The 24,172-nt window shown below is 39.3% G+C and overlaps 1 protein-coding gene across 2 annotated transcripts; it reads right to left on the bottom strand.

Moving 5' to 3' along the window:
* Positions 1-1,538: 1,538 nt before the first annotated feature.
* On the bottom strand, positions 1,539-23,469 carry LOC113050946 (girdin-like). Of its 2 annotated transcripts, none has more exons than XM_026214433.1 (25): positions 23,092-23,469; positions 21,175-21,275; positions 19,395-19,500; positions 17,838-17,907; positions 17,090-17,148; positions 16,897-16,980; positions 16,383-16,523; positions 15,984-16,150; positions 11,743-11,824; positions 11,300-11,458; positions 10,998-11,144; positions 10,735-10,876; positions 9,862-10,532; positions 9,648-9,775; positions 9,380-9,527; positions 8,972-9,124; positions 8,591-8,752; positions 7,847-8,049; positions 7,529-7,672; positions 6,475-6,661; positions 6,111-6,256; positions 4,989-5,081; positions 4,669-4,892; positions 2,524-2,589; positions 1,539-2,439 (listed from the first exon to the last, which is right to left on the bottom strand). In XM_026214433.1, the coding sequence occupies exons 1-25, from the start codon at positions 23,149-23,151 to the stop codon at positions 1,772-1,774; spliced, it is 4,311 nt and encodes a 1,436-aa protein (XP_026070218.1). In that variant the 5' UTR covers positions 23,152-23,469; the 3' UTR covers positions 1,539-1,771. The 2 variants fall into 2 exon arrangements, with proteins under 2 accessions (XP_026070218.1, XP_026070217.1); XM_026214432.1 differs by having other exon boundaries at positions 1,540-2,439; positions 7,847-8,112; positions 23,092-23,468.
* Positions 23,470-24,172: the final 703 nt, after the last annotated feature.

Here is a 24,172-nt window from a genome sequence, read left to right as displayed (position 1 = left end):
TATTACAGTTGGGAGGCATCATGAATATCAATATTCAAATGGTTTGTTTTATGCAAATGTTATGATTTGACATGAATTAACCTATTACTAAAGATGATTAGTCCCTGATACCATACCATGGTAGTTTGAACGAATGATTACTGTATTCACGTGTCATTGTATTTACATGGTACTCCCGCCAACTCAAAGAACACCATGCTATTACCACAGTACATGACAAAAGAGGTGGTATTATCAAAGTACGTTTATATAAATGACATATGTCATAAATAAAATGTCATAAAACACACGTTAATACCAAAGCACTTTTTGTATCTTTTCATTCATCTGTAAACTGAAATTATTTTACAGTAGTTCAAGGCAGATTATTTCCCTTCGTGTGACGTTTTCTGCTTACTAAATACAGTGACAGTGAATTCCAGGTGTTGCGACGACTGCAGTTCAAAACACAAACACGCGGTGGCGACAAAATCACAAAGAACATTGCTATGTAGAAATTGAATGAGTAAGATTAACATTCCCAGAAACAATTGGATAATACTAATATCTTATACACGGTTTATACTTTTATCTTTAACTAACCTTATATGCATTCATATTTTGTCTATGCTGTCTGTTGTGCACGTGCGTAGTTTGTCTAGTTGCTTACTGGAAGCTTTACAAACACAAATGTCTGGTTTCTGCAAGCACACTTTATTATGAACTTTTTACTTGCTTTCTTCCGTATTAATTTAGTTATTTTATGAAACCTTGTTTTTCAAATTGTTTGAAAATGTCTGTAAATATGTACATTATGTCTCTAATGCAGTTACTGATAACAAAGTGCGTGGTACCCGTTACTTTTCTCAGCCATTGATTCAGGGTGAACCAATGACATTTGTTTGCGTTTAATGGGGAAAATATTTTTGATTACTGGTGTGGATTTCTATTTGTATTTCAGATACAATTAATATTTTTAATGAATACCTCTAAAAAGTATTAATTACCGTTTTATTAATACCTTTACCTTTTAGTGTTCAAATGTCTCCTATGTCAGTAAACGTGCTGACATTTCAGTAAACGAGAAGTTTAATTTACAGAGCACCCAAAGTCATCAAAAACCACATTGCCTCATAGTGAACCTTATTATTATTAATCAAATAGTCTTTTTAATTTATATTTCATAGCTGCTTACAAATGTAGGAAGCATGAGGACAAACCAGCACAACAAAGGAGCAGGTTTTATTAGGTCAGAAAGAAAACATGATAAGAGTAAGCAAGGTACAAATACACACGTTTTTTTTTTTTTTTTAAATAACACTGCTCTTCTATGCAAAAGGGAAAATGACTCTATATACAGTAGACAGAGCAAATAAATCACAACAGTTTTGATGCTACATTCTCAGAGGGACATTTGTATTTTTTTTTTTTTTTTAGATTTAACCTTCATGCAAGTCATTTGAAGAAAAAAAGGGATCAGTTACCACATAGCAAAAATGGAAACAAAATACTTAAAAAAATATGAGGAGACAAAATAGGGAGTGATAAGTGAAAAACATGTGTCATCCAAAACAACTGAAGGACCTTTGCTGAGGATTGTTCAAGGATGAGGATTGTTTATTGGCTTCCTGAAAGATTATGCCTGAATTCACCTCAGAGATGGTCTAATCATAGTATGGTCTGAATAAGATGTCTGTATTTATATGATCACGGTATAGCCTAAATGTTTTACAACTGATTTCAGGTAAAGGCGTTTACATAGAACCTTTTTCTAACTGGTATCAATTCAACTTCACTCACTGAAAATTGTGTTTGTAAAGACTGAATCGATGGTGAATGCTGAATCAAAAAGGTTTTTTGGTTTGTGGTCTTTCTCTTCCAACACAGGGCTTTCTTTTAAAACCTGATCACTGGGGTGAGGCTGAGGTTCAGCACCACTCTTATTCGACAACGAGCCCCCTGACTTCAGTGGTACATGGACACTGGCACGTCGACTGTTGCCCTCTGATGTTGAGATGACACAGCTGGCGCGGGGCAGAGTGGACAGAGCCTGGCCTGTTTTACGGATTCGCACTGGCGTGACAAAGCAGTTCAAGCAGCCTGATACGGAGGAGGACTTCCCCTGCGTCTCGAGAGCAGGTTTAGAATCGGACTCTGTACTTTGCACACTCTGAGTTTTATACAGTCCAATGGTTGCTTTGTCTAGCTTTTGGGCTGAACAGTCTCTAGTGGATCTCCCACTGCTGGTCCTCTGTACCCCGCTCCTTGAGGAGCAGTAGCCCTGCCTGAGCTCCTCGTGGTTGGGTCGGGCTGGGGAAGGGGAGTCACTGAATCGTTGCTGGCTGGACAGGAATGGATCTGGAAGTGGGCTGCTATCACTGGACCAGGCCTCGTTCTTCTGGCTCACGCTGAACTCACCTTTGCTCGCGCTTGGTGCACGACTCGATTTGCCATTCAGGCCTGGCGAAAATGAGAGGAATCAGAGGAAGTTCAAGTTCAACAGGACCATGCAACACTATTTGTAGTCTACAGACAAAGTCTTACCGTGATCTTGGCCTTCAGTGCCATTTGCAAGCCTTGGTGAAATTGTGTCTCCTTGAAAATCTTTCCCTAAAGTCACGAATGTGTAAACACAGAGTTAGATACTCTAGATATACACTGTGTTCCAGTTATTCTTTAAGACAGGCGTATCCAGACAGGCTTTTATTTTGCAAAGCACCAAAGTTGTGAAATGGTGGTTGTCTATGCGAAAGTTATTGGTCAGCCAGAATGTTTTTTGTGGTTGTTAAGGTGAGTTGCTATGGTGCTCTGGTTGCCACAGTGTTGCTATGCAGTTGACAAGGTGTTCTGAATGGTGTATAGCATGTTGCTGTTGTTTAGGGTTGGATATGGTCTAATGGGATGTCAAGGTGTTGCTGTGCAGTTGTGGTGTTCTGGATGTTTTTTTTGCATGTTCTTATTTTGTTTCTATGTTTTTTGGTGGTTACCAGAGCATTGTTTTGTAGTTGTTAAAGTGTTTTTTAGCCTGTTGCTAAGTGGTTGCTGTGGTGCTCTGCTGGTAAGGGATAGGAATTTCATGGCAATGTAGTTTCTAAGGTGTTTTGGACTGCCAAGGTGCTATGGGGTTGTGAAAAGTGTTGTAAATGGTTTTAGCATTCTGCTGATATGGTTGACATATGTAGCTGCTAAGGTGTTCAGAATGGCTTTTGGCATGTTCCTGTTAGGTTGGTGTTTTGAATGGTTGCCAGGGGATTCCTATGTGGTTACTGACACATGCTAAATGTTTTTTAGCATAAGCCTAAGTAATAATGTGCATTTTGAGTTTGTACATTTATTACAGGTTATTGTATGATTTTCTATGGAAGAGTAGCTATGAAATGATGATGATGTGGAGTGTTTTTTTGAAATGGCAATGGTGTGCTGTATTATTTGCTCTTCTGGCTGATCTTCCTGCTACCAAGAGACCTTATCCAGACATCCCTCTGACTGCAGAAGGTCATTCATGGCTGAGATGGAACATGACGAGATGAAGATGACATGAGATGAGGTTTATGAAGCTCAAAGGCGATGCACCATTTGTCTTGAGGGAGTTCAACAGTTATCTTGATTTATCATATTCTCTTCTCAAGATTAAAAGGCATTCATTTACTTGTAGAATGCTACAAACAGCTTTGCCCATATTTAAGCCATGATGACTGATGATCATTAACCTTATCTTTATTCAAATAAAAAGCAATGAAGGGAAAGGCACAGCCGTTACAGGAAGGGCATGATGTAAAGTCTTACACAGAGATCGGCGGAAGAGAGACTTGACTTTGTCTTTATCCTTTAGGTTGTTACCCTTAACATGAAACATCTTCAGGGTGCACACTTGATCATCACAATGGAAAACATAAAGACAGGAAATGAGGGAGGAAAAACACTACAATAGGAAAGTGTAAGAAGGAAAGAACATTAAAATCACAGACACATACATCACTCATCTTTACTACCTACTTGGAAAGTTAAGACATTTTGCTAAATGTGTTTCTTGTTTTAAAGTGGCTATTTCATTTAAAAAGATTTTTATTATTAAATATGATTTGTTCTTTGCTTCAAAGCCAATTGTTGTTTGAACGAAAAACTTGTTAATTTATGGAAAAGAACAAAAGTCATACTGTTTTGGAATGACAGGAGGATGAATAAATGAAGATGGGATTTCAGGCTTCTGACATCAGAGTTCTGAAAATTAAAGTAAGCATGTTTTCATGAAGCTCTTTTATCTCAAGGAACTTTTGCTTACTCATGTGACCCTTCGAAAATGAGAAATATTTGTGTAGAAAAGAATGGAGGACCAAAGAAGATGATGGAATCACAGACTTCACATAAATCAGGAAACATGGGTCAAAATGCCTGTTTATTTAGAGGAACTAAACTCTTCTTTAAGTTTTCTGTGGCAGGTTTGCCTAGAGCAGAATTTGAGGAGTTTTCTAATCAGCAGAGGTGATTTGTGGGGTGATTTACAATAGTAGCTATTCTTTACTAGGCTACTCCATGTCAGCCGTCTGCCACTAATTGTTCTGTTCTCCTTCTCCTGAGCTTGGGATGATGGGATGAAGGGTTGGCTGCTGATTGAGTGGCTGGTTTCTGGATGTTCCTGGCTGGAATGGCTGGACTGTGACAGTCTTATGTAACTGAGGTTATACTCACTGCTGCTCCTCTTAGGGGACACGGTGTCACCATTAAGGGAGTTGAAAGCCGATTCCTCAGAGCCCTGGGAACCCACAGAGGAGCCGTTGTGGTTGCAGCGCAGGTCATCCAGACCCTCGCATGACTCGGAGCGGAGCTGGGGAGTTGAGGAACGAACATGCTCCTGATCACGAGTCCTTGTCTTCATCAACTTCCTCATCTTCAGTGTTATCCAGTTGCCCCGTCTACATTGATTAAGTGTTTGAAGACAGAAAGCGTGATAAATGAAAACGAAACAAAAAACAAATAGCCTCTGTTAACATCACATAATGAGAAGGTACCTGCGTGGAGGTGATGGGTCATAGAACTTGTACTGATCCAGGATTTTCTCTTCCAGCTTTTCCTTCTGCCTCCTGAGTTCATTCAGTTTGTCTCTGTCAGAATAACATAATCGTTATTCTACATGCTTATATGCCATAATGTGCCATCTACTGTTCTCTAAAGTCTTGACGTCCAGTGTCCACAACAATGTGATTTTTCCAGTTGTTTGTGATTAACTCGATAAGGATTTTTACAAATATTTTTACTCATAGTTTCTACCTGATAAAATATTGTAAAGCTGTTTATATATATATATATATATCTATATATATATATATATATATATATATATATATATATATATATATATATAGATATATATATATATAGATAGATAGATAGATAGATAGATAGATAGATAGATAGATAGAGAGAGAGAGAGAGAGAGAGATAGAGGGAGCTAGGGAGAGAGAGACAGGGAGAGACTTTTTTCAGTTTTATTGTTTTTATTTAAATTAAGTTTATTTTAATGGTTTTATTTTTAGTTAACTAAACTAATTATTTAAATAATTCTTAAATAAAAAATATTGATTTGAAATTGTTGTAGCTCATTTTAATGCTTGTTTTTTTCCTCATTTTAAATCATCCTGAGACCACAGTTCACTACCTAAAGAGCCACTACCATTTTTTCTACATTAGTTCTGCATTAAGTTATGTTGTTTATTATTGAAAAATATACAAAAAAATTCATGCTCTAAAAAAGCTAATACTCTTGTTAATTCAGTGCACAAAACAAATAGTGGTCAGTTTAACCCATATTTATTGTCGACTGGGTCATATTTTTTGTTTATAGTTTCTGTGGATAAGGATTTTGGAATTTGATTGGCTTCAACCATAAGCAGATAAATTTGTGCTAAAATACCATAGTCTGGGCACACAGATTTTGACGTCAACAACTAAAGATGGGTATTGTGTCGTCTTCCCTTTAATAAGTTATGTATGCGACTATCCTAACTATGCACAAATAACTTTGGTAATAAACCATAATGTGAGAGCCGCTGCTTTGCAGCTTTTTGAGAATATTAATAAGGTGTCTTTAACTGATTTCTATGCTGTATGGATTAAAAAAAAATGTCTCTCACATATATTGTCTCTGTTCCACATGGAACAGGTCCTTGCTCTCCATGGTCTGATCAAGCAGGGTTCGGATCTGCAGCATCAGGCTCTGGATCTGGTCCAGCAAGTGTCGGTTTTCCTCTTCCAAGTTCCCCTTCAGCATGGTCAGCAACTGAACACAAGCACAAAAGGGGGTGATTCATCATGGATTTACAGTATTTAATTAGTAATATGGTAAGTGGCAATCAATATTTTTGATGGCAAGACTTTCTTCTACCAGTGTTAACCAGCATAAACCAGCCTGGATGATGACATGATCTGCAGGAATGTAAAAGATGGAAGTGAATCTTCCTAGAACATTCTGCTCTGTCTGAATGAACTGCTACGCACCTCACACTGGTCGGTCAGTTTAATGCTGGTGATTTCCAGCTGCTGGTTCTGCTCTTTGAGTTTGGACAGCTCTGATTCCAGCAGCGTTTGATCCAGTTTGCAGGAGTTCAACTGGCTCTTTATGCTCTTGTGCTCAATCTGAAGTTCCTCATTCTCTGCCAACAGCTTCTGGTAGGTTTGATTCAGCCTGGGTGGAGGATAAAGCAAAATGTTTTGTGCAGATAATCATATAAGATGGTATTTACTATTTCTATATTCATATTTCTATATTTAAGGTAATTTTATTACTGTAGTAGATTAACACTTGCTCTAAAATACAATGTTTGCCATTTGTACACACTGTGCTTTAAAAACTTAATTTGGTGTACCCAATCAAAAATGTCTGGTCAAAAATCTCTCATTATTCTATATATCACCAAACCTTAGATACAGTCTTTTTGACATCTTGTTTGCTTTCACTTACAACAGGTTTTGCATTTCTTTTTGTAACTCATTGATCATAGGCCTCAATTATCTGAGCTGATGTGCACTTCTGTTTTTAAGTGAAAAAAATCATTATTTGCCGATAGTTAAGTCAATGTTCACTCAAATACTAATGTGCATAAGCTCAGATCAATGAGAACTATAATCCATCAGCTCCCAAAAGAAATACAAAACCTGTGCTGATTGAAATAAAACAATTTCATAAAAATACTGAATTCAGTATAGCATAATGTGAGATTTATAAGCAATTTTTATAGACCTATCATTTTTGACCTGGAAAAATAATCCCCAAAATGATTACAAAAATTATATATATATATATATTTTTAAAGTTGGTATAACCTGTGCAAGCAAAGTCAGTACGTTTTTGTCCAATGCGATAACACTAACTAGCATTTTTGGCAAAAAGAAAATCCTCTCAGGGTCAAAATGACTGTAACACAACATAAAGACATAACTGAATTCCTTTATGTGTAATGTGACAGCTATTTTCTAAAGTTGGTGTACACCAAGGAAAAAAACACACATACAGTACAGTATTTGAACACAGACACACACACACAACTCTGACCAGTCTTTCTCATCTCTGAGTTTTTTGCACTCTGCTGTTTTGTTCCTGTTTGTGCATATCTGATTCTGCATCTTCTGCTGTTCTTCTCTGAGAGCTGTCTCGAGCTCCTCCAGCTGAGTGCACTGCTGAAGTAGTGTATTATATCTGGAAAATCACAAGGCAAGTGTAAACAGTGGCATGATGGCATTTGTCTATACATACTAAAAAAAAAGCACAGAAGCAATATATGTATTAAGTGCTTTTATGTGGCATTATATCCCTAGAATCAGTATCTTAACCAGGAACTGTAAAGACTGATCTAATGGTGAGTTGACTAACCTGTCCTCCAGTGATCTGTGCTCTATCTCCAGGGTTCGGTGACTGTTCTCCATTGTTGAGTACCTGTCAGAGAGCAGCTCCAACTCTGCTGCCTGTCTCTCATGCAGGATGCTCAGTCTCTCGTGGTCTCGGAGAAGAACTTCATTAACGGTGCACAGATCTTCTCTCTCCCGTATCGCAGCCTCCGAACTCTGCCGTTCCCACTGTGAATGTGCATTATGAGCCATCAGAGAGGAATTCCGGGAAGATAAAGTGGACTTCTCTACCTGAGAGAAATTAAGGATTTTTTTCAGCAGGGAAGCATTAAATTGATCAAAACTAACAGTATTTAGTAACTGTATTTATAGTGTTATAAAAGCTTTCTGTTTCAAATCAACACTGTTATTTTGAACTTTCTATTCATCAATGAATCCTGAAATAAATCACGGTTTCCACAAAAACATTAGGCAGTGCACATGTTTGCAACATTAATAATAATAAGAATTTTTTTCTTGAACACCAAATCAACATACTGTATAAGAAAGATTTCTGAAGGATCGTGTGACACTGGAGTAATGGCTGCTAAAAATTGAGCTTTATCGCCACAGGATTAGCCTGATTGTCTTTTTTCAAAAACATAAAAAATGTAACCACTCCTTAACAATACCGGTTCGGTCTATGTCATTTTTATCACATTTTAAAATACCTTCATCTGTCATATTACCAGTGCTTTTAATGCAATATGTCTGGTTTAATTTGACTCACCTGTAATTGTGCATTGTGTGTCTGCAGTGTTGTGTTGCTCTCCTGCAAGGAAGCAGTCTGCTGTTGTAACGCAATTATTTGTGCCGGCAACCCATCTGACTGCATCTGCAATGTCTGCAGTTGTGTTTGCAAAGCTTGTTTCTCAGCCTGAAGAGTTGCATTCTGCACGAGAAAAAACAAAGGCAGATTTCTCTAATTTCTGTAGTTTAACTAGTAGAGCATGATGCTTGAAACACCAATGTTGTGGGTTTGATTTCCTAATGTACATGTACTGACAAAACATGTCTATGAGGTTATGAAGCTGCTTATCAGGAATTAAACATTACTCATACATCTTTAAGTATTTAAACAGGTGGACCCTGGTTCTCACATGAAACTCACATTTCTCTCCACCTCGATGAGTCGATCTTTGAGTCTGAGCAATGCCCATGTGGCCTCCTGACTCTCTCTGTGCCATATCCTCTCTGGTGGAGAACACTGTCCTGCCTTTTCCTCCTCATCCCTCTGAAGCAATGCCTCATATTTCTGTTTGACCTGCAAAAATGAATATATTTGAAGAATCCAAAGTTGCCTTTTTGCTTGCATGAGCATTATCTCGACCAACCTAAAAAATTACAATTCGACCAACAGTTTTTAGCCCAAATTAAGTGACGATTTTCATTAGATTTTAAAAATATTTAAAATAGTTCCTTTTATTGGTTTTAAAATATTTTAATGAAACTGTTTTGGTATTTCCCCATTCAAGCATGGCTACCAAATAAACTTGCTTTGGACTTGGCTTCAACTCACAGTTTTAAGATCGAGTCTTAGTTGCTGGTTTATCTTTGCCGATGCTTGCAGACGGGCCTCGAGGGCAGCCATTCTCTCTTTCTTAATCTTCAGGGATTTCATTAGAGAAGACTCCAGCTCTGACTCTAACTGCTTACAATGACTGAGACTGGGAGAGAGTGTGACGGAGACAAAGACAAAGGTGGTCATTCGACATTTCTAAGGAATCTCTGGCATTTAAAAGTATCACTGTGGGCTTCTCTGAATGTATAAGTGAATGTCTGCATACCCCTGATCTACAGTCTCATGATCTTCTATTCTTGTCTCCTGGTGTATCCTCATCCTCTCTAGTTCATAAGCCAAATTTTCAAGATCAGATTCTTTCTGGTGCAATTTCAACCTTTGGTCCAGTAGCTCCTGGAGTGGAAAAAAGTTAATTTGAGAAAAATAAGAGAACACTGAGAAAGTTGAATTATCTACAAAGGCTTTTCCGTAGTGGTAACCTCTCGTAATGTCATCAGCATCCTCTTATCCACTCCAGTCTGTTGAATCAGCTCCTGGTTTTCCTTCTCTAGCTCTTTGTTCTTGGTGCAGGCCTCACTAAGAGAGTTAGAATTTTTAACCAGGGTACGGTTCTCCTTCTCAAGGACCACCAGCTTCAGGTTACTACAATCCAACGAGACCTCCTTGATCTTCATTTGCTGCTGCAATCTCCGATTCTCCTTCTCCAGACAACTCCTATCTTGCTCCAAATCTCCATTCTCATGCACTAGACCTTGGTTTTTTAGATCTACTCGTAGTTGGTTTTGGATGAAATTGATTTGATGACTCTGGTCCTCAGTCTCCAATTCGTGGACCTCTACTTCAAGACAATGAAGATTGCCGTTAGTATTTTCCAAGGATGTATGTTCTGTGTCAAGGGAATGATTGCTGGTCTTCAGAGTTGGTGTGATAATTTGGCCATTGTGCATGTTGGTAAATGCTGGGGTAGATTTGTGAGTCTTATAGTCCACTATGTCCGTCCTCCCATTTTCCTCAGTATGTTTAGATTCAGAGATGAATCCGGTTCCTTGAAGTTCTTCCAGGGCCTTCAACAACCTCTGGTTCTCTTTCTCCAGTTTCAGCAACCTGCTACATGTCACTTCAGTTACCTCTTGGCCCAAAGATTTCGACTCTACAACCACAGACACATATTTTAGGTTTATTCAAGTTTAGAGTTTTTTGCAAGCTACTGTATTCTTCTATGTAACCGCAAGATCTTAGTACAAAACAAGGTTTGGAGTAGCATAGGGCCTTATTCAATGGCACAGTGGTTCACAAGCATTACATTTTTAAAGATGCTTTGTCAAACTGGCAGTGCTAAAGTTTATATATACCTGAATTCTGTTTAGGGTTCTTGGCGAGTTCTAGCTCCCAGCCCAAATGCTTTGATTCTTCCATAGTCCTTTTCTGAGAGAGCTCCAGGATAACGTTCCTTTCCAGCAGCTCCTCTGTTCGTCTCCTATTCACAGCTCTTTCCTAAAAAACATTAGAGAGCTGAGTCAAGCAGATGAATGATAGTTTGGAATGGCAAGAATTGAAAATGGTACATAGTAATACTGTGGCAGACCCTTTTCATGGCTCATTTCTTCTTCCTCACCTCTTCGATGTCATGAAGTTTTGATTCTAGTAGGAGGTTGTGTTTCTCCAGATGGTGCAGTTTATCAGATCGTGCTTTGACACCCTGTAGCTCTTCCTCCAGCATGGCCTTACTTTCCATCAACACCTGATTATCCTCCTTTAGCTCCTGTCAATGCCAAAAACAAAGTCCTGTATTTTTAACAAATAACTGTAGCCTTGTACAGCTTAAGTTAATCCTTAAAAAAAGAAAAAAAATCAAATTAAATCTTACTAACCCTAAACTTTTTAATGGTACTCACATCAACATTGTTCTATACGCACCTCCAGTTTGGCTTTGTAAAAGTTCAAGTTGTGAAGTTTATCTCGGTAGCGAGCCACTTCACTCTCCAGTTTGTCTGCTCTGATGGCTCTTTCTTTCATCGCATCCAGCTCGTCACGGTACATCCTGGCTGTTCGTGCATCTATTAAAAGCTGCATGTTCTTCCACGGACACCCAAAAAGTAGATGAGATATGAAGCAAGGTAGAGAAAAATGTACATTAAAATAACAATTTTAGCAATATATAAACAAATATGGCACAGCTGAACTGGACATTAGTTTATCTTTTGAAAGTTAAAGTTTTGAAGTTGTTATGTATATAACATACAAGCATATGTGATAAAGAATAAACAATAATGTAGCAAAAAATAAATTGCGACAAAAGTGAAAGTTAATAATTGGGAATTTAGATCAGTCATATTTTAAAATACTTTATTTTTTATTACCTCTTGCTGGAGTCTTTTAACCTCCGCTTCCACCCTTTCCAGGTCCTGCCTGCAGTCTAAAAGCTGTTCACTTTTCTCTTCTCTATTGGGACACAGGAAGCAGATGTTTCGAAGATTTAAAAAAATACAATTCTCACACAGATTAAGAGGAGTGTTTAACATGCAATCACTTAATCTGAGAGAGAGAAAAAAAAGTATGTAGATAATTACACACCCAAACATGTGCGCACATAAGCATAAGTACATGCAAATAAGTGCTAATATAACCACATGCTACTACAAGCACACACAAGACAACAAATAGGCACAGCCATCCTATGTTTGACCTATCGATACCCCAAGAAAAAAATAATTATTTTATATATATTGTGAGCCGTGTCCTGGGCACCTATCAGCGTCGCCCTGGCAACGAGGGAGATTCACCTGCACGCAATCACAGCGGGCTGATCGGTCCCAGCTGAAGCAGATGAGGAGAGGTCTATAAACGCTGTGGCTGAAGGTGACACAAGGAAGAGTGGATCTTCAGATGACTGAAACTAACGTTGTGTCTCTTGTCCCTCTAGACAGCTGCGGATCGACCAGCCCGCCACCTGAGCACCGGACCCCAAATTCCCTTGCACTCAGCCGGCCGGCAAATAGGATCACGTGGCACCGAGGACGAGCACTGGACACCACAGGATTCAGCACTACACAGAGCACCCTTCAATAAATACACCCTCTGGGGCTTCACTTTGCACTAAACCCTATCGTGTGATTCTTCAGCCCGTGACACTGGTGGAGAATGCGGGCAACTTACTGAAGTCCCCCAGGCCTCCACTGGATTCACACCATTCGAGCTCCTGTTTGGGCGGCAGCCCCGTGGCCTGCTCGATGTCGCCCTTGGCCTGGGAGCAGCAGCCGACCACCCATCGAACCACGATCGAGCACGTGAGGGAGATGAGGGAGAGGATCGACCGCGTCATGCCCCGCGTCCGGGAGCACCTGGCGGCCGCCCAAGAAGCTCAACGTCGACGATACGACCGGGCGGCCCAACCACGGGAATTCCAGCCAGGGGATTACGTGGCAAGGCCCATACATCGTCGCGGAGAAGGTGGGGCCCGTGACTTACAGAGTACGCCAGCCGGGGCGCCGGAAGGAAAGCCAACTGTACCACATCAATCTCCTGAAGCGCTGGGAGGGGACGGGGACTCAGCTTGCGGCCCTAGCCGCCTCCTCACCCGTGGTTGTTGACGTCAGCCCCCACCTGTCGGCCGCCCAGAAGACAGAGCTTCAACATTTGGTCGGTCAGTTCTCCGATGTGTTCTCCCCACTGCCCGGGCGGACCAACCTACTGCAGCATGATGTCCGCACACCACAAGGGACCGTTGTGCGGCAGCGGCCCTATCGAATTCCGGAGGCCCGGCGACACGCGGTTGAAGAGGGGGTGCAAGAGATGATGAAGCTAGGGGTCATCGAGCCCTCCCGCAGTCCCTGGTCCAGTCCCATAGTCATGGTCCCAAAACCGGACGGCACCCTCCGGTTCTGTAACGACTTCCGCCGCCTAAACGAGGTCTCCGAGTTCGACGGATACCCGATGCCCCGTGTGGATGAGCTGCTGGAGCGGCTGGGGAGAGCCCGGTTTATATCCACCCTCGATCTCACCAAGGGCTATTGGCAGGTACCGTTAACAGAGACCGCCCAACCAAAGACCACCTTCTCCACCCCTACTGGCCACTGGCAGTACCAGGTTCTCCCCTTCGGGCTGCATGGGGCTCCGGCTACCTTCCAGAGGATGATGGACATTGTGATGAGACCCCATCAAGCCTACGCCGCGGCCTACATTGACGATGTGGTCATCCACTCGGAGACCTGGGAGGACCATCTGGAGCGGCTCCGGAGGGTGCTTCTTGAGCTGCGGCCGGCAGGGCTCACCGCCAACCCCAAGAAATGCCACCTCGCCCTACCTGAAGTACAGCAGTTTCCAGGTGGGCCGGGGCCTAATCCGTCCGCAACAGGGAAAAGTGACAGCCATTCTCTCGGCCGCGAGGCCCTCCACCAAGAAACAGGTACGGGCCTTCTTGGGGTTGGCTGGGTATTATCGATGTTTTATACCCAACTTCTCCTCCCTAGCGACGGCCCTGACAGACCTCACTAAGAAGGGACAGCCGGAGAAGGTAAAGTGGGGAACCCCGGAAGAGGAGGCGTTCAGAAGGATAAAGGCAGCGCTCACATCTGAGCCACTGTTGCACGCTCCCGACTTTAACTGTCCCTTCTTATTGCAGACGGACGCATCCGACACCGGGTTGGGAGCCGTCCTGTCCCAGGTGCAAGACGGTGAGGAGCACCCGGTGGTCTACATCAGCCGAAAGCTGTCCACCACCGAGCAATGATACGCGGCAGTGGAGAAGGAGGCGCTGGCCGTCAAGTGGGCAGTCCTGGAGCTGAAATATTACCTACTGGGACGGAAATTCACCCTCTTCACCGATCATGCCCCGTTGCAGTGAATGGCCCGGGCTAAGGACACCAATGCCCGGGTAACGCGGTGGTTCCTAGCGCTCCAGGACTTCCACTTTGACGTGCGACATCGAGCTGGAACCGCCAACGCCAATGCGGATGGACTCTCCCGCCTGTGGACAGCTTTCGCAGGTCTGTCAGGTACTCTTCCTCCACCAGCCCCCGCCTCCCCCCTCGCCCAAGGAACCAGAGCGACGCTTAGGGGGGGGGGAGTGTGACCCATGTCCTGGGCACCTATCAGCGTCGCCCTGGCAACGAGGGAGATTCACCTGCACGCAATCACAGCGGGCTGATCGGTCCCAGCTGAAGCAGATGAGGAGAGGACTATAAACACTGTGGCTGAAGGTGACACAAGGAAGAGTGGATCTTCAGATGACTGAAACTAACGTTGTGTCTCTTGTCCCTCTAGACAGCTGCGGATCGACCAGCCCGCCACCCGAACACCGGACCCCAAGTTCCCTTGCACTCAGCCGGCCGGCAAATAGGATCACGTGGCACCGAGGATGAGCACTGGACACCACAGGATTCAGCACTACATAGAGCACCCTTCAATAAATACACCCTCCGGGGCTTCACTTTGCACTAAACCCTGTCGTGTGATTCTTCAGCCCGTGACTATATATATATAATTATATATATATATATAATTTACTTATAAAAATATCAGAACCTGCTACTTTGCACTTTAAACTTTGACATGAAAAAACAGTACAATGTAATACAGAAAAAACATTTGAAATGGCCCTAAACTATACTGGTTTACTGGTTTATTAATAAAGAGTATTTCCCTTTCTCAAACAGATGGCACACTTGCATTTGTCTGGACCATACAGTACATTACTGAGAGACAAATATCTTACGCTATATATTTTACAATGCATATTATGATTGAAACATCACATATTCACTTTAAAAGACTGAGAAAGCCGGGTTGTTTTGTTATGACATCAATTAAGTGCTTCTCAAGGGCTACTCCAAAATAGAGGCTGAAGAATCCAGCAGAATGAGCAGTATTGTACAGCGGGTTTGTGGAGGGACGGAAAAAATTGATGAATGGAAGGATGGATGGGTGGAAATGAGGTGGGTCGACTGTCTGTAGCATTACACTAAGAGGATCAAAGTGGGTCAGCAGAATAAGGACGGACTGTACCACTGTGCCCTGAACTGTGCCATTTTACTGTAACCACAGGACTGGCTGATTAATCAGTGAACCTTTATTTATTATCAAATAAGTAAATCAACGAAAATAGGAAAACACACATGATTGCATCTTATTTAAACTCTAGTATAGTGCAAATGGTCATTAATCACAAAACATTGTGTGAAGTAATATGAGGTATGAATAGTTCAGCCATGAGACTCTTCTCCCATTCTGATTGGTTAATTCAATTCAATTTTCCCAGCCAATAAGATTCATATACTCATTACTGTTTACTTATATAACCAGGACTTATTCAATGAATGGTATGTCTGCATGCTATGCGTGTGCCCATATTTAATAAAATTATTATGAATGCTGATCAATGCATACATGGATGCCAATATATTGTCTATCATCAACAGTTAATGTCCCCAGGAAATGGCTTGATAAGTGCAGCTTTCTATTCTTTGTTGATATATTTCCTATTGAAACAGGAAGTGACAGTCATGACCCATGGTTTTCAGCTTGCTAGCATAAACACACAAGTTTTATCATTCACTGTATCTGTGCATGTGTAGATCATTTTAGTGTGCCTGCATGAGCTCACAGTTCCTGTCTGAGGCATTTGATCCTGGCTTTAGCATTCGCCAGCTCTAGTGCCAGATGTTGCTGGGAAAAAGAGAGCCAGCCGCTGGTGGACTCTTTGAGGGAGGAGTCATCACCAAAAACAACAGACTTCATCGTCTCTTTCCCCTGCATCAACTCCACGATGGCCTACCAGCAGAGACAGAAAAAGTGAGAGGGGGCAGACGAGAAAATCAATTAGTTAGCCATATAAACTGTTTTGGATTCACACAATAGACATTTAAAGTCCAATGCACTGGTGTTTATCATTTTATGAACCAGTTCATATTTATTTTCCTTCATACTGCAGCCAATAAACCTTTTTGAAATTGAATGATCATCTCCTAAGAATGTGTGGAAGGGAATGAATTTTGTCACTTACCTCAAATTGCCGGTCTCGCTGGTCCACTAACATTTTGAGATTAATGCTCATACTTCTGCAGAGATTTTCCCATTCCTCTGGACAAAGACCCTCGGTCTCCAACCAGTGCAAATCAAACACGTTCTCCTGACAATGAGTCACCTGGAGTGCCAAAAAATGTATTAAAAAAATTCAGCATCAATCAGTATTTTGTATAGCTTTATACAATTACAAAACATTGTATCATATACATTCTATTCAATTAAAAACACCTCCTGGCAAGAACATGCATAATAGATAATAGACGTTACATGCTGCTGACAATCTGAAAACAAAACGCTTTCTGATGTATTATCTTGTTAAATTATTAAGACACTCATTATGTCTGTAGGTGGCTTCTTTCAGGCAGACATGATTTTAATCAGTTCTCCATGAGAAGTCCAGTCAAATATAATTACTACATGACTCTACAGATAATCAGCCATATGCGCCATTTTTGCAAAGCTATTGTTTTTCTTGTAGCCTATTCTATTACCTTTTGGATATGAGCTGCAATTGCTGCTTTTGTGTCAAAATCAAGACTTTGTATCTTCTCGATATACTCCTCTTTTCTTTCACACTGTAAAACAGCAACAGTCAGTTTTAGGTCTACACACTAGGGGTGGTACTGCTTCATTTTAATCAAAATGTAGTTTAATATAACCTATGTGTACATAGTGACATTTTACCTGCACAGCACAGCCAAGCAACAGTAGCAGCAAATTCCTGATCTCTTCTAGACCTTCCTCTAGAACAAAGTTTTCATTTGTCAATGCAGTCCAAACAAGTGCTTTACAATGGAATACAAAATATCCTGTATTTGCTTGATCACAGTTATCTGGTGCATTTCAAGATGTTTTTGAAATATGTCTCTTATGCTCTGTAAGGTTGCATATTTTTAAATCAAAAATACAGTAATATTATGAAATACTATTACAATTTAAAATAACTTGTTTTATATTTGAATATATTTTAAAATGTAATTTATTTCTGTGATGCACAGCTGTATTTTCAGCATCATTACTCTACTCTTCAGTGTCACATGATCCTTCAGAAATCATTGTATCATGCTGATTTGCTGCTCACGAAACATTTCTTATTATTATCAATTTGGAAAACAGTTGTTTTCAAAAGAAATGCCTCTAGATACGTACACATTTTATTCTGAAGAAAGGTATCATAGATATCAAGATATCATATATTATTAATACTAATAATATAATTGCAACACATGAAACCATAAGTGTAAACTGTCCAGGGGGACATCAAGGCAGTATTGGGTAGGACAAGAAAGTATTTAAAGGATTGAATAAAATTACAATTAAACACAGCAGCTTTATGATTTCTGTAAGAGATCCTGAAGAATTATTCATGTGTCCATCATTAGATTCAAGCTACTGGAGCTTTTTTCTTTCTTTTTTTATAGAACTGACGTACCACAGACTGGGTTCCTGCCCAGCAGCAGCACACTGGGAGGAGGCATCATAATCAGCTGATGGAGGGTCTCCTACAGGAAATAGGATGCAAAATCAGAAACAAGAGATGAGAGATGAGATACACAGAATCTTGTCCAAAAATCAGCAGCCCTGAGTTTTATTACAGAGCAAAAACAGCCCCAGCTGTCATCAGTTTCTTAGCATTCAATCGTTTTAAGCGATAAATTACAGGCAGCACCGGGGACTGGGGGAAATTGTTCAGAGACGTCTCAAAGGGTTCAGGAAACTTGTGTAAAGGCACATGGAGGATGGTTTAAATCAAACCAATTATTAAACTCTGATGTGGTGCTTCAGATGAACTTGAATGTGGTCACCATCTTCTGTAATCTTATTGACTGGTTAAAAAGAGAACACATTAAAGGACCAATGCAGAAGTAATTCAAGAAGTTATAATTACACTAACTAAAGCACTCACTGAAAGATTTATTAGTCCTTCTTAAAAAACAACTAAATCAGAAAACCACAGTGTTTGTGAACATTCATTACAGGGCATTTCAGTTTAAATCATCATGTCAATATATATTATTAATTATTAAAGAGCATGATTTAATAATGTATCTGTGGAAGACAGATGTCCCAGAATGTCCAGGGCTTTTTAATGTTTAAGTTATGTTAACACAAATCGACAAGGCTTTGTATGGTTGGACTAAATTTGCCTGTCACTTTTCCATAAGGGAAATAGTTAATGCCAATTCTTCTTGGGCAAGATCGTTTTCGGTTTCGCTGAAAAAGCTAGATCATTGATTGAACCCTCTGAATTCCCTCAGGCTAACAAAACTCAAGGGAAGAGAAGTCAATTCCAAAGATTCAAGATGCTGAGCACAAACAGCTCTGCTACATTTGCAAAATGTGACAACTTCAGACAACACATGGCTTTACACAGCCACAATTTCCACCAAAAATAAAAAATAAATAAGTAACAGGAAATAATTTAATTATTATCTTCTCTGTGTTTTAGGGTACTTTCATTACTTTGACCGCTTTAGCCGGCAACATGAGAGACAGGACCAGAGATGTAAAATGGGTCATTTTCCAGCTTTGCTCCAGGCCATTTTTGTTTCCTAGCTACTGATTACACAGATGTTGGCTTGGTGCACTGATATCTAGGCCAGCCTCTTTGAGGGGAGCTTGTAGGTCTAGTGGCGAGGCTATTTCCACACGGACAGATGTGCAGGATGCAGGGTGGATAGCAGGAACTTTAGGGTATCCACCTAGGGGGCCTCCTTTAAGAAATACGCAGAATCCAGTATACTAAAAACAGAACTTGCATGCAGCAAAAACATGTTTGAAAGAATGACTTAGGGTCATACATTAACTTTTTTTCCCCTGCGTTGTATGTTGTACTTGGTGAAATCACGCTCGCCCTACTTATACACAGAGAAGCTAACAGGATGACAAGATTTGCAATATATATATGTTCTTCATATTTTACTTTGCACTTTGCTTTTAATAAATGTTTTTATTATTTTTATTTAAAATTATTATTTTGTATACTTACCTGGTAGTATGACTTGATGTGGTAAACTAGAACAGACAGGTTTTGAGCTCTCTGGCCAACGTCATTGTTCACTTTGTTTAAACCTTGAATAGTGCCTTTGGGATTTCTGTGAAAAAAAATATATATATAGGACATGAACATTCCTTTAATATAAAATCAGCAGAGCAAGAAGGAACTAAGATGTCCTGTTTCTGAAGACCTGTTTAGTATATTAACCTGGACTAAGGGCACGAGTATTAATAGCAACCAAACACAATCCGATCATTCATTCCATTTTTATTCCACATGACTTCAGTCCTCAACTAGCCAGCACTAAGGCAGACACAGACAGAGGCAAAAGCAGCAGCATTCAGTTCAGGTCGAGTCTTGAGACTTTAACTCCTTTAGTTCAGCAGCTCAACGTCTGAGTCCTGACACAGTGACCTGAAACGCTGCTGTATCTTGATAACCTTTAGTCTGGGATGTAGTTCACGCACCAGCATCAAAAAAAAAAAATTTCTACAATCAAGCTCAAATTCAACACCCTCCCTGACCCTGTGGGATTCATGTGGCTAGCCTGATACTGTACGGCAGTGGTTCCCAACCTTTTTCAATCAGCGAGCTTGAATAGTGGAAGCATAGTTACAGTTTAATATTTATTTTCTGTTATTTAATTATATATATATAGGCCCACCTGCAGTACCACAGGTTGAAAACCACTGCTGTACTTTTTACTACCTCTTTACAGATTACTTTGCTTTTAAAAAAACATGTTCTCGGCATCATTAACTATCCTAAAGTCATGGTTGGGTCATGACTAATGAAATGCATGTTACCTAAAGTCATGGTTGGGTTTTAAGATTTAAATACAGCTATGGATACTGACTATAGAGTCTGCTACCTTCTAAAGCAGCATCCTAATTGTATAAATAAAATTTGGGGCAAAAACAACCTATCCATATGCACCCATCCAAATTCTGTCCAGCCGAATAGTCTGATGGACTATGAACAAAGTGTTCCTTCATGACCATGACAAAGCATACAGTGTTTTGGGTCTCCTGCATGGAATGAGTCTTTAAAAGCTGAAACACATGCTGTCTACAAAACTGCCCGATATTACATGCAAACGACACTGAAGGCTGGTGGTAACGTCACAGTATGGGGTCTGGAATGGGGGCACACATACTTGATCACATGTAGAGACAACCTGTGAACTGAAAAGTCAATGAGGGAACACTTTCAACAATATGCCCTTAAGCAAAGCACTCAACTAAATGTAAAATTGCTTTGGATTGAATAATTTAGGCTCAACCGCTAATTATATGTGTAATAAAAGTTTCCTGTGATGTACATACTGTTGAAAAGTTTGGGGTTGGTACATCTCTTATACTCACCAAGTCTGCTTTTCATAAAGCCAGTCATAATGGGAAATATTATTACAATAAAAAAAAAACATTATTTTATTTTAAAATGTAATTTACTTCTGTGATGGAAGAGCTTAAGAATCATCAGCCATTAAGTGTCACATGATCCTTCAGAAATTATAAAAATATGCTGATTTAATGTAATATATATGTATATGGTGAGTGTTGTTGTATGTTTATGTGTTTTATGTGGAGCATTTGCTGCAAATCTAATTTCCCCTTGTGGGACAATAAAGGTGCTTTGACTTTGACTTTGAGGACATCCCACAAAAAAACAGAAAAAAAAAATGTGTAAGACGAGATCAATAAAAACTTCAACTGATACGATACTGAGTTGAGTGCTAAGATTATATAACTGTGTGCAGATGGATACTTACATTTGATTCATGACCTTGTTCAAGAATATGCCATCCACTAATACAGTGTATTCATAGAGCATGTTCCCCTCTCTGTCACCAAGCTGACCAAATGTCCTAACCTGTGGAACACAGATATATATGAGAAGTTAAAATGAATGTCATGAAGTGACAGAAGTGTGACATGCTCTTTAAAAAACTATTTTCTACATAAACAAGTAGTTTTGTTGCATTGTGAGAATGAGACATCATATTAAGGAACTACTGCACATGGAGTATTCATAGTTCATTAATCACGCTGTAGGGTGATTTAAGAGAACTGCACAAATATTATTATCAGGGGAGACTGAGCTGGTCGCCACACTTCATTTGAGTGAATACAAAAATGACTTTATATATATAGAAAGCATATTAAATGAAAGTAATCTGTCAACTTTAATGTTTCAATAACATTTGAGAAAGTAAAAAGTCAATATATGGGTAAAATAGTGTTCCATTGTCATTCAGCATAACAGACATATTTATGAAAAATAAAACATACTTATTCTGACTTAAATTTAATTATTTAAAAGAAAAACTAAATATAAAGATGCAAACTTATTGTTTTTATGCTTGATGACCCCTTTTTGTCTTTCACCTATATAGATAGATAGATAGATAGATAGATAGATAGATAGATAGATAGATAGATAGATAGATAGATAGATAGATAGATAGATAGATAGATAATTAAGAATTATCTTTTGCTCACCCAGCCTGCATTTATTTGATCCAAAATACAGCAAAAACAGAAATATTGTGAAATACTTTTGCTATTTAAAAAAGCTGCTTTTAATTTGAATTTTTAAATGTAATTTATTCCGGTGATAAAAAGCAGATTTTTTTTGCATCATTACTCATTCTCATATGCTGAATTGCTGCTCAAAAAACATTGATTATTATCATCGTCATCGTCATCGTCATCATCATTTATATTTATAACAGTTGAGTACATTTTTTTTCTGGATTCTTTAATGAATAGAAAGATCCAAAGATCAACATTTATTTGAAATAAAAAGATGTTGTAACATTATACAATATACAGTACAATTCAAAAGCTTGGAATCAGTATCTTTTTATTTTATTTTATTATATGTTTTTGGTAAAGAAATTGTAATTTTTTTCACAAGGATCCTTCAAATTGATCAAAAGACAATGATAATACACACATTATGTAAGATATATGTCAGATAAATACTTCTGAACTTTCCATTCATCAAAGAAACCTGAAAAAATCTACTCTAACTAGCTGTTTTCGACATAATTTTTTTTTTTTTGCAGCAAATCAGAATATTAGAACGATTTCATAATGTGATACTGAAGACTGCAGTTATGATGCAAACAAAAAAATGTAAAATAAAAGATCAGCTTTGAAATCACAGAAATAAATTACATTTTGAAATATATTCAAATAGAAAGCAGTTATTTAAAATTGTAAAAAGATATTAATATTCCACAATATTACTGCTTTTGCTGTATTTTGAATCAAATAAATGCAGGCTTTGTGAGCAAAAGATAATTCTTTAAAAAACATTAGAAAATCTTACTTTTCAAAAACTTTTGACTGGTAGTATGTGCATATAGCCTATAGCCTATATGCACTGTCTCCTACCAGTCAAAAGTTTGTAATATATATATATATATATATATATATATATATATATATATATATATATATATATATATATATATATATATATATATATACAAACACACACAAAATATGTGTTCACATCCATTTTTTGTCAGTGTATCAGAGTTTGTCATTCATGACAATCACACAGCTTATCTTCCACAGAGATAGCTGTTATGCTAGCTCATATGTTCTGACACATTGATACAATCTGATCCAACGTTTGCTATATTCTGTAAGTAACAAACAGAAAAACTGCAACTTACCCAAGTGACAAGAGGGCTGCTCATGAACTGCTCTAACATGACTGGAATATCACCCTCCATATTAATATTAAACGATCAGTGAGATGTTCTAGTCGGAAAGCACACAATCCATGTCAATCCAGCACAGACGGTTTACCCTTCTCCATAAGCAGCCGAGCAGAGGAAATGAAGCTGCATCACTGAACAAGGGAAATATCTGCAGGATATTTCATATTCACACAAAGCTCGTTCCTCGTCAACAAACTGCCATTCGTTATTAGATTGAAAATAAACGCAGAATGTTGCCTTTTAAATGTTCCATTCAGGACTGCGGCATCCTCCGGTCCCGGTCAGACATCACGCCGAAACTGCGGTGCGCGTGAAGGGTGTTCACTGCTGGAGCTCCATCCTCAAATAGGCCACCAGTGCATGTGAACTTTTAAAGTAAAAACCGCTGCAATTAGAAACCAGATAACACCGGATTTTAATAACTAAATGTAAACTTGAGACACTCAGTGCACTTTGTAGCTTCTTCTATCATAAGGGAAAAAAATTAAAAAAAAGTCTAGTGAAAAAGTTTTAATAACGTTAGGTGTTAATAGGTTTCAATATTTTCCGTCCCACAGCATTCGTCTAATCCGGACAGCAGTAACATCCCTGGCCTTAATACCATAACATCAGCCGTCAATGCCCAATCACCAGTCAAAATATCATAACAGGCTTAGTGAGTGTAACCTGTCCAGGTGTCTGTGCTTTACATCGTCTTTAAAATGAATCATGAGAAGAATAATGATCATATCCACACATTCTGTTGAGGACCGACCTAAATTGTACTGGAAGAACTATATCTGTAGTCTGGAAAAGGTTAAAACATTATTAGGTAGTTTGTGAAATTGTGATATTAACTCATTATATTGATGAAAAAAAATCTTACAGCACAAACTCACTGAATATGTAATGTAAGGGTTTGTCGCCACCTTGTGGACGTGTTAAAATCAAGAAGTCCACTTTGGCCGTGCACTCTGGCGCATGTTAACCGTTCAGATTCCGCCAGACTGTAGCCATAGAATTACACGCAATTATACAACCCTGAAGCTTTGAA

Source organism: Carassius auratus, chromosome 31 (genome assembly GCF_003368295.1).
Source record: "Carassius auratus strain Wakin chromosome 31, ASM336829v1, whole genome shotgun sequence".
NCBI classification, from domain to species: Eukaryota; Metazoa; Chordata; class Actinopteri; order Cypriniformes; family Cyprinidae; genus Carassius; species Carassius auratus.
The sequence above is the reverse complement of the archived record's forward strand: the minus strand, read 5'-3'. Positions and strand labels throughout refer to the sequence as shown.